General features: G+C 39.9%; 1 protein-coding gene across 1 annotated transcript in view; it reads right to left on the bottom strand.

The window, feature by feature from the left end:
* The window catches only part of LOC137274555 (OCIA domain-containing protein 1-like), a 27,823-nt gene extending 15,019 nt beyond the window's left edge, over positions 1–12,804 (bottom strand). Inside the window, exons 1-4 of the mRNA XM_067807809.1 lie at positions 12,728–12,804; positions 9,748–9,817; positions 8,850–8,903; positions 6,141–6,188 (exon numbers count right to left, since the gene is read on the bottom strand). Of these exons, the coding sequence (XP_067663910.1) occupies positions 6,141–6,188; positions 8,850–8,903; positions 9,748–9,817; positions 12,728–12,790 (235 nt within the window). The 5' untranslated portion in view covers positions 12,791–12,804. The remainder of the gene's footprint in view (positions 1–6,140; positions 6,189–8,849; positions 8,904–9,747; positions 9,818–12,727) is intronic.

The following is a 12,804-nucleotide window of genomic DNA, read 5'->3' as shown; positions in this document are numbered from 1 at the left end:
TTGGATCTGACGATGCAAACCATTCGCGGACATCTCGCGAAAAGCACGGCCAAAATAAGTGAGTTAGACAACAACATCGCCTATGAAAATAAAAAACTCGGTGAAACTGATAACGAGGCTCTGAAAGCCCACATCGAGAAACAAATACGTAATTTGGAAGAGGAAAGGCAGACCTGGTTGGAGACAGCATCCTCCTTCAAAGAAAAGCTTCGATCCCAGGTCAACCGTATACGGGAAACCATCAATCAAGTCCTCTACCGAGACACCACGTTAGCAGACAGGATTCGGATATTGTTCCGGGAGCAAGGGATCACCATCGCCAGCATTCTGACTGCATTGGGTTTCATCATATCAACCCTGGTGGTGTCACTGGTGGGGGGTGCCCCCACACCCCCAAGTGCCGGCGGTGGAACTCCAAGTGGCGGTGGTGGTGTTAAAGACTGGATCAAAAAACTCGGGGAAGGCCTAGCTAAACTGGCTGGTAAAGCCGCCGAAGCCCTTCCAGGCATCCTGGGTAGCATCGTCTCGTGGTTGTTGAGCGCTCTGTCTAAAACTGCCATGTGGCTCAGTCAAAACCTGTGGGCAGCCATCGTCGCCGTGGCGGGTCTGGTGTACGTAGCGGCTAAGAAATCTTTAACCAAATAAGTCCCAAAGTTACCCCACCAACCACCAGGGCCGTTTTACTATCAATATGCTGCTGTACCCCCACATGCATATGGGGGTGTGTGGGGGGCACATGAACTTTAGGCTCCGGGGGTGGCGCCACTATACCCTTTTCACGTGGTTGGGTGTGTGGGATATGTGGGGTGTTAATATCGGGGTTGATACCCAACTTTTGATCCTTCGTGGCTATGACTATTTCGTTGTTATAACCCACCACTTTTTTTATTCTCAGTTGCATATCACTCGGAGACATGTACAGCCCCACGCCGAACACGTAGTTGACTTTCGATCTGGCGTATTCTAACACGTTTTGGTAGCGTTCGATGGCCCGCGGGAGATCAACTGGAGAATTAATAGCATCCTCAACGTTGGCAACGAACTGTTTCTGAGCGTCGTAAGCAGTTCCCTTACCGATGATGTTGGAACGCGTTTGCGACTGCGCACCCAACAGCGACCACACATACGTTCGAATCGAGTCGTTCAAGCGTATTGTACCAGCACGAGTGAATCCTTTCGATGTGTCCAGCATGAACATTTTCCACCCGTCTGCGGTTGACTGCTCCACTTTCTGGACTGTGAAAGCAACACCACCTTTAAAGTTCATACGATCATCCCTCCATTCATTACTCGACAAAGCAAAGTCCGGGCGTAGTTTACCTTGTTTCAGTACAAGATCACTGAGTTCTTTCACTGATCGCACGCCATCAGAAGGAATACCCAACCCGTGGTTCGGCCCCGGCAAACGCCAATCCGTCTTCGGGTTTATTTCGAATTCATTACAAATACGTTCGTAGGCCCGTCTATCGTATGGGTTGTTTGTTGCGTCCCACGCTTTGTCCTGTGGGAGGGGGGCGCTGATCTCTTTAAGGATACGTCTGACCTGGTAGTACACGTGGAACTTGAACACAGACTGACTCAGCGGTCCACGCCGAGTGTCGGTCAATGTCACACCACACCCCGTTGTAGCGCACCACACAGCAAAGTTTAATTGATTCTGCCAGAACTGCATAGGGTTGTTGAACCACGCGTGGACTGCCTCAATGTTAGTCACCGAAAGCTTATACTTATCGAACACATCTAAAAGCTGGGCATTGAAATACAACTCAGGAGCAACCACGATCTTCATGGGGGAGAAATCTACATCCAGTTTAGGGTAAAACACACCAGGGGAATACATTTTAAAACTATTATATAAATAAATATATATGTAATATGTACATAACACTTCCAGGAATAACGAGCGGTGAGGCCGTTCAGCTGACGCACGCGATCGATAACACGTCAGGTCAACTCGAAGTCGCACTCTGCGATATCACCTACCTACCGCAATGGACTAATATTAATATCAGCAACAATAAGCTGTTCGTCAGTGGAACTCGCAGTCAAATAACTGACGGCTACTACAGCGTGTGCTCGCTAAACGACGAGGTCTTCAAACCCCTTGGAGCCGATCTCAAGATGAACGACTCAAACGGCACAGTGGTGTTAATCAACAACGGAAGAACCTCCTTGAGGCTCGGCCGACCATTAGCGAGGATACTCGGTATGTCTCCTGACGAGATAAAACCAACAACAACCGTCACAGGCACGAAGTTACCCGAACTAGTACCGTACCGAGAGCTATACATTCATCTCAGTCAGGTGAGCACAACGTATAACATTCAAGGAGGCCACCCTTCCACTATACTGAGAGCAGTGCCGGTGAAAACTGAGAAATTCAACGACGGTAGAACCGAGTCATTTTCACCACGGCAGTATAAGAGATTAACCCAGGGTAACATACCTGAGCTGACAATATCGGTGTTAGATATAAATCATAATCCTGTAAATATAGGATACCTCAGCTTAACGCTTCACGTAACATGACCAGCGCACAAGGACCCGGAGTGAAAAAATGCGTCAATATAGGGATCTCCGACCTCGGAGACACACGCGGTTTCGACGCTCCCGGAGTAGATGGTAAATCGTACGCCTTGCAACTGAAAAACAACATTTACAAACGCGTTGAAATCCCCTCCGGTGGAGCCCTAAGTGATATGATAGATACCACAGGAGCAACAGCCAACACTAAGTACGCCCTCGTCAACACCGGTGATGACAACTGGAGAATATACCCATCATTCGGAGGTAAACTGTTCGACTTAGACGATGTTGAGAGCACTACCGTCGTCAAAAACAAACCATATATGCTCGTCTTCACCGAAGATGACAAGTGGGTGTTGTTACCCGATAACAAATGGTTTCTCAATATTAGACTCGTCTCCCCTTACGTGTTCACGGATAACAAAGACAACCACCTAAACAAAGTCGTGAACAATGGAACCCTGCTCGTGGCTTACGTCCCAACTCAGAGACGTAGTATAGTCGTCAGCCCAGTCAACACTATAGCAGCCCACATGCTATCGAGTAAACCGGCCATGCAAAACGTGAAATTGCAGTTGGTGTCTGAATTCGAAGGCGTGGTTAAGATACTAGAGAGTCTACCGGCAAACTCAACACTATTCATCAAAGTCTACCTAGGGGAACCATCGGTGAATGATGTCGAGATCGTGAAGGGGATCAAACTCGGGTGGGTGAAACGACACCAGTATCAAGTTTGCAACGTTTACGTGCGGGTGGGTGTCGACTCCAAGACCAGTCTGCAGGGGGTCAACGTGATCGTAGAAAATAAGATATCATTAATCAATATCTTCCTGCCTGACAACATACACTTCATGGGTATAAAGTTAACCCCTGAATTATTATCAGAAAACCAGTTGGAAATTATATCATAATAGTATAATAATGACCAGTCATCATCCCAACACTACACTTAACGACCTGGGAGATACAGAGGGATTCGATCAGCCTGGTGAGGAAGATGAATTATACATCCTACACTTCAAAGACAACGTGTACAGACGGGTGCCGTTACCAGATTTTAAAAAACCTAAATGGCTGATCAACTTAACACTCACCTCACCTTATATCACAATAGACGAAAATAATTGGATCACTAAGATTAGGAACAACGGTATCTGGGCCGGGGATTTCATTTCGGAGAGGGGATTAGCACTCAGACAATCTACTGGTTACAACAAAAAAGGGTTATTATCAACTTTCTTCAAAAATAAATTAACATTTAGTAATCCTGAAATAATAACCCCCCCTTTCACACTCATCATAGAAGTCTTCTTTACGGATTCATTCGATGGAGACCCCCCAATAGTACACCAAATTTTACCCGGGGTGTCAATACGCTGGTCTTACAGACACGAATATTGTCGTATTGTTATACAACAGGATACCACGGGTCCTATAAACCACTTAATAAGCCCCAGTGGGGTTTTTATTAGAATAGAAAGTTTTATTAGCCTCTCACCTATTGCCCTGACTACTAATCTAGAACTTATAGGCTTCAAATACATTGATAGATTTTTAACTGAACCCCAATTAAAATATCTTTCAAAATATATATTATAGGATGGGTCTGTACCCAGTCGTAGAGGAAGTAGCGAAGACATTGGAAACCGTAGATGGGTTCCGCTTGAGGCAGTTATGTGATATGAAACGCCAACTAGAACAAGACCGTGACACGCGGAAAGCACTATGTAAAAAATACAATAGAGCTTTCAATATCGTGGATGGGGCTGACACTACCCTTATGGCAACCAGCATGGGACTAGGGGCGGCAGGCGTTGGGTTGTTAACCACCATCGTGGCTGCACCTATAGTGCTAGGTATTGAAATAACGGCTGGGGTGACAGGGTTGGTAGGGTTGGCGCTTAAGTTAGTATCACGCAGACTTAATCGTAAGGCATTGAAACACGACGAGATCAGGGTTCTGGCCGAAGCAAAGCTGAACACAGTGTGTGAGCGAATTTCCACGGCACTATCTGACAGTAAGATCTCAGAAGAGGAGTTTCGTTCAATCATCTCTGAACTCAAAAAATATAACGGAATGAAACAAGATATTCGATCCAAGTCTCGTAAATCTGCTATCAGCGAGGAAGAGAAAAAAAAGTACATAGCACAGGGAATACAAAAAGCCCAGCAAGCCTTTATTATGAACACCAAAGAGATCGTAGGCGGTTCACGTTAAACTGTTTCATCGATATAAACATAACATAGCCGTAAGCGAGCCACCGATCCTATATGGTCAGTCAAAACTTACAACATAGATAAAGTGGATATAAAAGCCGACGAACCTAACTTGTACTACTTGAGGGGTGGGCCGGGTAGGGGGTTTGTAAGAGAAGAATTATTGATCGTACCGTACGGCACAGTGTTACCGCCTGCCAAGTCACGGTAAACGTGATGGCGTAGCTTTGTAGTAGGGGCAATAATAGCAAGAGCTAATGGTCCCACCAAAGCCTCATTTAGTAAATGAGGCTTTGTAGAGGGGTTTTTGAAAAGTGTTTTCGGACTATCATTCCCTATACTACTCTATATGAATCATAATTCGCACACCCGCCATAGTGTATGTCATCGGTATCATTCCACTTCATAAAAACAATGATTCTGTCGAAAGCTATGACAACTTAATAAAAACAAAATGCAAATATTAAAATGAAAACAAATTATAGTTATAGGAGCAATGTGAAGGTATTACCTTGTTCGAGGAATGTATCCATCAATATCCACAAACAATGAGTGATATATAATTCATCTGCAGATTTCCTAAATGATGTGTCTCTAACAGTCTAATATATGAAAACATGATATATCGTGTCAGGTTTTTCACATTGCTGTATAGTCTCATTGGTCACCCAAGGCAGCACACCTGGCAACTAATTGCATAATGTGCGTCATTCTTTCAAAAAAGTAATTTAGTTAGCTAATAATGAGCAATCAATCAATGTATTGGCGACTAATCCTTTGAAAGAAGTGAGATGTTGTTTTCACACAGACACAGACATGACAGAGTATATTCAGTATAGATTAGTAAATGTACATACATAAACACTACCTTTTGACAAATCCCCATAGAAGTAATTAATCAATCAGCGTGTTATCGGATAATCCTTTGATTGATCCGGACAAAAGATATGCCAAATGGGGGACTCTGTCGGGTAATCTAAGTGGTGTTACCACCAATTATGCCTGTTATAAATTCATTAACTGAGCATCAAGTGAATGATGACAAATAACATGTAGGTTTATACCACCTAACATGGATTACAACCTAGCGATACCAAGTGATCTTGACAGAATCGTCAATGAAAACATGGGTTGTAACTCGGAAACTAGGCAAAACTATAAGATAGTAGATTGTGAGAACATAAGCTTTCATTTTACACAACAGCTGTCACAATTTCAGGTTTGTACAAACCTGTAAACGAAATAGTTTACCCCCTGAAATGCAGATGAATTCTGCATAGACCCTCCTATCTATACCTACTATTACGTCATGAAGACGCGTCACGAAGATGATGTAAAGTCTGTCTAGTGAGCATAGCCAATAAAAACCCATACATTAAAAACAGAAAATGACTCACCAATATGTTTTGGATAAATTCCATATGATGGTGAACGTGCTAAAACACCTGAAATAGCCGAAGAAGGAAAAAATAAGGGGTATAACTAAATACATGAAAAATGTGACAAACTTCTGTCATACAAATGAGTGAGTGAGTTCAGTATTTTTACGTCAAACTTATAAATATTCCACCATTATCATGGTGGGAGACAAAACAGGCTTCACACATGTCACCATGGGAGGATTTGAGGCTGGGTCTTCGGAGTGATGAGCAAATCCTGTAACCATTAGGCTACCACACCCTGAGATCAAGTACCACCTTTAATGTCTTTTGGGATGACATGCCTTGTGACTGAACAATAATTCTCCACTCCACAGGCCCACAGAGGTGATCCATAAATTCACTGATAATGACTGCATATACATGCATAGACACAAAGGGGGATAACCCATTTTAACTGCAAACACGTTACCGTTGAAAGTGGGTATTCATCCCATCCATGTGTTATTGAAAGTGTTTAAGAACAAGAAACTTCCAAAAAACTAACCCTATATTGGTGAAGCAGGGTGACATACTGCATGTGTTGAACTGAATCCCAAGTGTACATCTATATGTACTGTGTATAAGTGTGGACTTTAAAAAGAACGAACATTTTCCTCTTAAGAGTTCAGACACCATCTTGTCCAGGGTGCAGCTGATGATTATAGACATAACCCTTAGACTTAAGCACATTCTATATTGACTCATTTATATGGACATTACGTGCAGAAATTAGTTGGCATGTTTGATTCTGAATCTGTTTACATATGGAAGATACATATCACATATAAGCACTCACTTAATACATAAATACATTGATTTCAACATCTTAGGTCACCAACACAAAATTTATACTATCCTGTATGCAAGTACATTCAATACTTAAGAGTCCTGTTAAATGGGAATCTGACAAGTCTTCATCCAATTAACAGTCACAAAATCAACAAGCGCTGGATCTTGACGATCAGCATTGAACCTCATGTCTTCAATGACACCAAGTTACACATCCACCATCAGTTATTGGAGGACTTGTGTGAATGATTATTGAATATAATCAAAATATATACATTTTTAATGTAATCATCATTTTGAAGGGTTTTCCCCCTATTTATTTCTAATTAATGTTTTTTTTTAAAAACTAATACTGTCAAGCAGTAGATATAAAATTTATTCAGACAGGTGACAGTAATATTTACCTTACTGATGAATATGAAGCTATGAATGTGATGCGCACAGCTTAATACCATTGAGTGCATGTTTGCTTGTGAATATTTGTCAAATTTAATGGTTAGTTTATTTCATTCAAGTGTGTTATACTGAACCAACAAACAAAATTTTTATTAATCGAAAACATTTTTTTTGCAATAGTTAATCATTCTCAATTCTTCTTTTGAATGATTTCCGATGAACACCACTAACGGTGAAGCATGCTGAATAAAATCCTAAACTGTTGGTTCATTGGCACGTCACATGTGGGGATCCATATGGCTGTATATCTGACGGGAGAAGTCTCGACCTTGTGCATTTATATATCATGATCATAAATGCAGTACTGCAGAAATCAAAATGGGTATACAACACTTAACTGCTCAAATTCATGAACTACGGTACTGTTGGAAATAGAAAAAAAACCCCTGTTTTTTCATGTTTACCACTATAAGTTATGTAGTTTATATAAGAGTGAAATATCTGTTAAAATACGTTTGACCTAACTACAGTTCCAGTGGCAGGGACATAGGAAACGGGAAAAAAGAACTTTACTGAGGAGAGATTGGTGCAGAAATGAGCAAAGCGATATATATATGTCTGTAAATATGTTTATAAATCTGAAGTTAATCTAAGTTACTTTACATGCCTATTCACCATGAATATACATGAAAGTGCCATGATGTCAGTATAGTTTATGACAATTATTGGATGTATGTGTTCAAATCCAAAGGAAGGAGTTGGAACATGAACAATTTGAACTGTTGTGTGATTAAAACAGTAAGGCTTTTAACCATACGGTGTGATACTTGTTTTGCCCTATCTGTTAACAGGATCTGCTAGTATCCCTTCAATAAATCAAATTTGCTCACATACTTAGCTTTTCCTATCCTATCAATACAATCATCAATCCTAGGCATTGGATAGGAATCAGATATAGAGAGAGCATTAACTCGTCTGAGTTGATTTTCTGTTGTCATACCTGGCTGAGCGACATAATTGCCATCTATGGTCTGATCTATTGTTTTCATCAGATAGTTGTATTTTTTCTAAGTTTTCCAGGGTTTACGAGTAAACAAGCTTTTCTGTATATGCTCCTACACATCTCATGGATAGCCCAGTTAGGCTTAAGTGGGTTATTTCAATGTATCCTATTTGAAGTTGTGTAAATTTGATGGATACAGAGTAACAGCCTAAAAACATACCAGTATTTTTTCTATTTCCGACATTACTTTAAAACTCCACTGATGAGTGGTGGTGTGTTAGCCTAGTGGATAATGTGTTTGCTCATCATGCTGAATACCTGGGTTTGATTCTCATATCAATCACACCATTCACAGACAGACCCTCAGGGATAAATGAGCATCAACATGGTTAATGCCTTTATGTTGCCTAACCTCCCAAAATGCTTGGCTGCACTGTCTGATAGTTCTCCTGACCTGCTGCTATCAAAAGAATGATGAACCGGCCTAACATGCTTACCTCTGTTAATAAGAAGTTGGACTCCAGCCATCAGACTCAAACTCAGGGGCAGGCCTAGTTGCGCAAGAAAAGAAAGACATGTTTCACCAAGTATTTCAGTTTAACATCGAATTTACGATAATTATTTATTCAGCAATATGCAAGGACCAAACCTTTTTTATATGAATCAAATACGCAGAACATTTTTAGAATGCTTTCAAAATTGTGATCAAAGCAACACAAAATACAAAATATTACAAAGCTTAACACTTGAGAGTGAGAATGTGAAAAATATACTGAGCAGGTTTTTCTCAAGACCATACTACCCAACACAAGGATGAAATGATTTTGCATTCATGTTTGTCTGGTATTTGTAACACTTTACGTTGATACTACTTATAAGTAATGACTAATTTGTGATGTTCAAATGTACTTTTCATTCACTGTCCCTCAACAAATCCTTGAATAACTGAAATGATATTCATAAGACATTTATTGGATATTACAATTTTTGAAAATATATATTTGCAATTGCACTTTGGAAAACTGCATTACTGATAAATGAAATGTAGCAAATACACCACTTAAGTTATTTTGTTATTGATGGTAATGAGACAAACGGGACTGAGACTTTTCAAAGATTCCTTACCACCCACTGTCACATTGCTGGAACATTGCTAATACTTGGAATATGGGAGACTAAGAAAATTAATATTTGTTAGAGTAGCAGGATTATTGAAAATGACACTTGGGAATTTTATCAAAACATTTTTAACCAAACCATTTTTATCTTCATCTGGACCCAACAGGAGTACACATGGGAGTAGTAACATAGAAGTCTATTACTTTGATACAAACAAATATATTTACAGCATATTTTTTGTTTGATTGTGATCTCTTTCTAACGGCGTACACTCACATCGATAATAAAAGCTTTCTCTGTTGCATTCGTTGATGACTTGTTGTTCTTCCTCTGTCAGGGCATGGCGCTGTAATTCAAGTGATCAATCTGAACATATTTTACAATTTTCTACCCAAAGCAACACTGATAAAAAATGTCAAAATGATATCTACCAAAAAATACACTGTCTACTCTGAATGCACCTTCCAAAAAATTAGGAAAACTACTTTGATGAGGTATACCAACTTACTTTATCAATCACAAGCTGACATAACTGCTTTTTAATCAAATTCAAGCAAGACCAGAATGACTGCAAATAAACAGGGCAACATATATGTATTACAGCAAGATCTATGGTACCCAGAACGAAATAGGGAAAGACTATACCCCCTAAATTTCATTCTAGTCAAATCATATCACCTGAATACATATTTGCCATCTCATAAGTATGAGTTTTAAAGGGGCACTGATGCAGAGCAATTTCCGTGGACTGGTGTAAACTTTTGTTATTGTTTTTCTCCCGTGCGTACCCAGATGATATCCCAGAATTCATGACTGGTTCGTGACCTCTGCTATGCATTCCGTAAGCGCAATTGATAGTTTAATTATAGACAGATCAACTTAGGTGAAGTCATTTTTACTTCATAACAAATGGATTATGAAAACAAATGAAACACTTTGAAGGTTAATCATCTGCCAGTGGTAGAAATGGTAAAAAACTATTAGGACGGAAAAACAACGTCTCTATATTTTGTCTCATAACCCTAATTGGTTTATTGTCATATTTGTATGATTCTGAAAATTAATAAAAGAACACATGATCTGCTTATACTCATAGTAAATTTCTAACATAACAGCAACATTTATACATTGTATAGATTGCCAGTGTGGATCCTATTTCACACACATATGCGATCTAGTGTGTGTTTTCTGTCATACAGATTCTGCTGAAAGCTACAACAAATAAATTAATACAAAATGCAAATAATGAATGTAAAACAGACTAATTTTATAGCAACAACGTCAGGCTACTACCTTGTTCAGGAATGTATCCATCAATATCCACGTAAAAGAAATCGTATTCCATTCATCTGCAGCTGGTAAATAGTCCTGCTCTGTGTCACGTGTCTTACAACTTTCTCATTTGCGAAAAAGTAACACATCGTTTCACGTCTTTCGTTGGAGAAAACCAGATAAACCTCTCATTGGTCTCCCAAGATAGCACACCTGGCAACTAATTGTATGATGTCCACTATTCTAAGTAATTTAGTTAACCAATGATGAGCAATCAATCAATCAAGGCAAGGGTGGTTAATTCTTTGAAGGGAGGATGTTGTTTTTGCACTCACTCTTTACGACAGGTTGTAGTCATCTACACACACTGCCTTTTGACAAATCCACTAGAAGATAAAAGTAATTAATCAATCAGTGTGTTATCGGTTAATCCTTTGATCGATGTTTGTTTTTGTAACTCAGCTGATAAACCCTCTTGCATCACTTACATGCACATAGTACATAACATACAATACATTTCCCATTACAGACCTTAATTTATAATGTTGAGTATTTACTCCAGACAGGAGAAATGCCAAATGGGAACCTTTGTTGAGTAACCAAAGTGGTGTTACTACTAATTATACCTGTTATAAATTCATTAATTGACCACCCAGAGAATGATGACAAATAACACGTGTAGGTTTACACCATCAAACGCGAGTTGCAGCAAGGAAGATGTAATCTCTGTGTCGCATGCAACCTGAAAACACTTATGGGCCGAAACTGTTTTGAGGATACCAACGGAATTTCTTTACATAAGGAATACACACAGGCATTTGCTGTGTACTTGTGTAAATAGGTGAAATAAGGGTTTTTTTACGCAAGAAAATTTTCAGATTTCTCTACCAAAGGCAAAGTCATCGTTTTTTGTTTACGAATTTAAATAAATCAACTGTGTGTTTTTATTATCATAAATAATAAACCATTGTAGCTACCATAGCTACCAAAATTTACGTATGATATTTGCTATCACAGCTGGACCAACACTCAAAACTACCTATATATAAAGCTTTGCAATCTTCCGTACTGAAACAAATGGCTTGCTACGTGCCTGTAGACATCATATTTTCATATAACATGATTAAATATCGAGGTTAAAAACACAGAAATAGGATCAAATTGGATCAGTAGCTATACCATCCAAGCATCCGAAAAGAACTACACTGCTGGGATATTTGGTTACGATCAGACAAGGAATATCATGGATATTTTTAAACAAATGGCATATGATGGGCATCCGGCCTCCTGACTGTTAAGGTGAAGAAATTCTGCTAATATGGATAGGAGCACAGTTCCTTTGTCCGTCATGGTCGAAGGAGTGGGCGCTGACCAATATGCGGTTTGGTTTCGTAATTCGACCGTTGGCGAGAAACATTATTCGCTCCGCATCAGTGCCCCTTTAACATGTTTCTTTAACTGCATCTAAACGTACTGAAAGACATATCCAACTTCTATAAATGACACTCTCATTAGTGTCTCAAAGAAATATTTCCTCATCGCTATAATATAGGGCGGTTTCATCGCTATAATGTAGGGCGGTTCAGGTCGATGTCTTATCTGAAAAAGGGCAATGAACTGTGATACTGGACAACTAGTGCAACTTTATGTAACATTTCATCACTTACACAACGGTAGCGGGATACATTAGTCAAATATAAAAAAAACATGACCTCGTCTTTGCTACAGTGGTGAACAACGAATTCCTTTAAACTAGAGGCGATGGCACAATGGAAACGATCTGGAATTCAGAGGTGAATCCATTTTCAACTGCTCAATGTCATTTACAGGAGAGAACGTACGAATGGCAAATGGTCCCTGTATTCGGATATCACCTATCGTTGTTTCGGTCATGTAATCAAGACGAACAACCACTTGGACATAATCACTGAGCCTTGAGTACAAAGGTAATCCCACGTGTTAAAATCATGAAATAGACACGTACCACCCGAGGCCGCTGACCAGGTTGCTGCTCCTGATATTGTTGTGAAGCATTGGGCGCAGACATCTTGAAGGCGACAG

This window comes from Haliotis asinina, chromosome 2 (genome assembly GCF_037392515.1).
Source record: "Haliotis asinina isolate JCU_RB_2024 chromosome 2, JCU_Hal_asi_v2, whole genome shotgun sequence".
In the NCBI taxonomy this organism is placed as follows: domain Eukaryota; kingdom Metazoa; phylum Mollusca; class Gastropoda; order Lepetellida; family Haliotidae; genus Haliotis; species Haliotis asinina.
The sequence above is the reverse complement of the archived record's forward strand: the minus strand, read 5'-3'. Positions and strand labels throughout refer to the sequence as shown.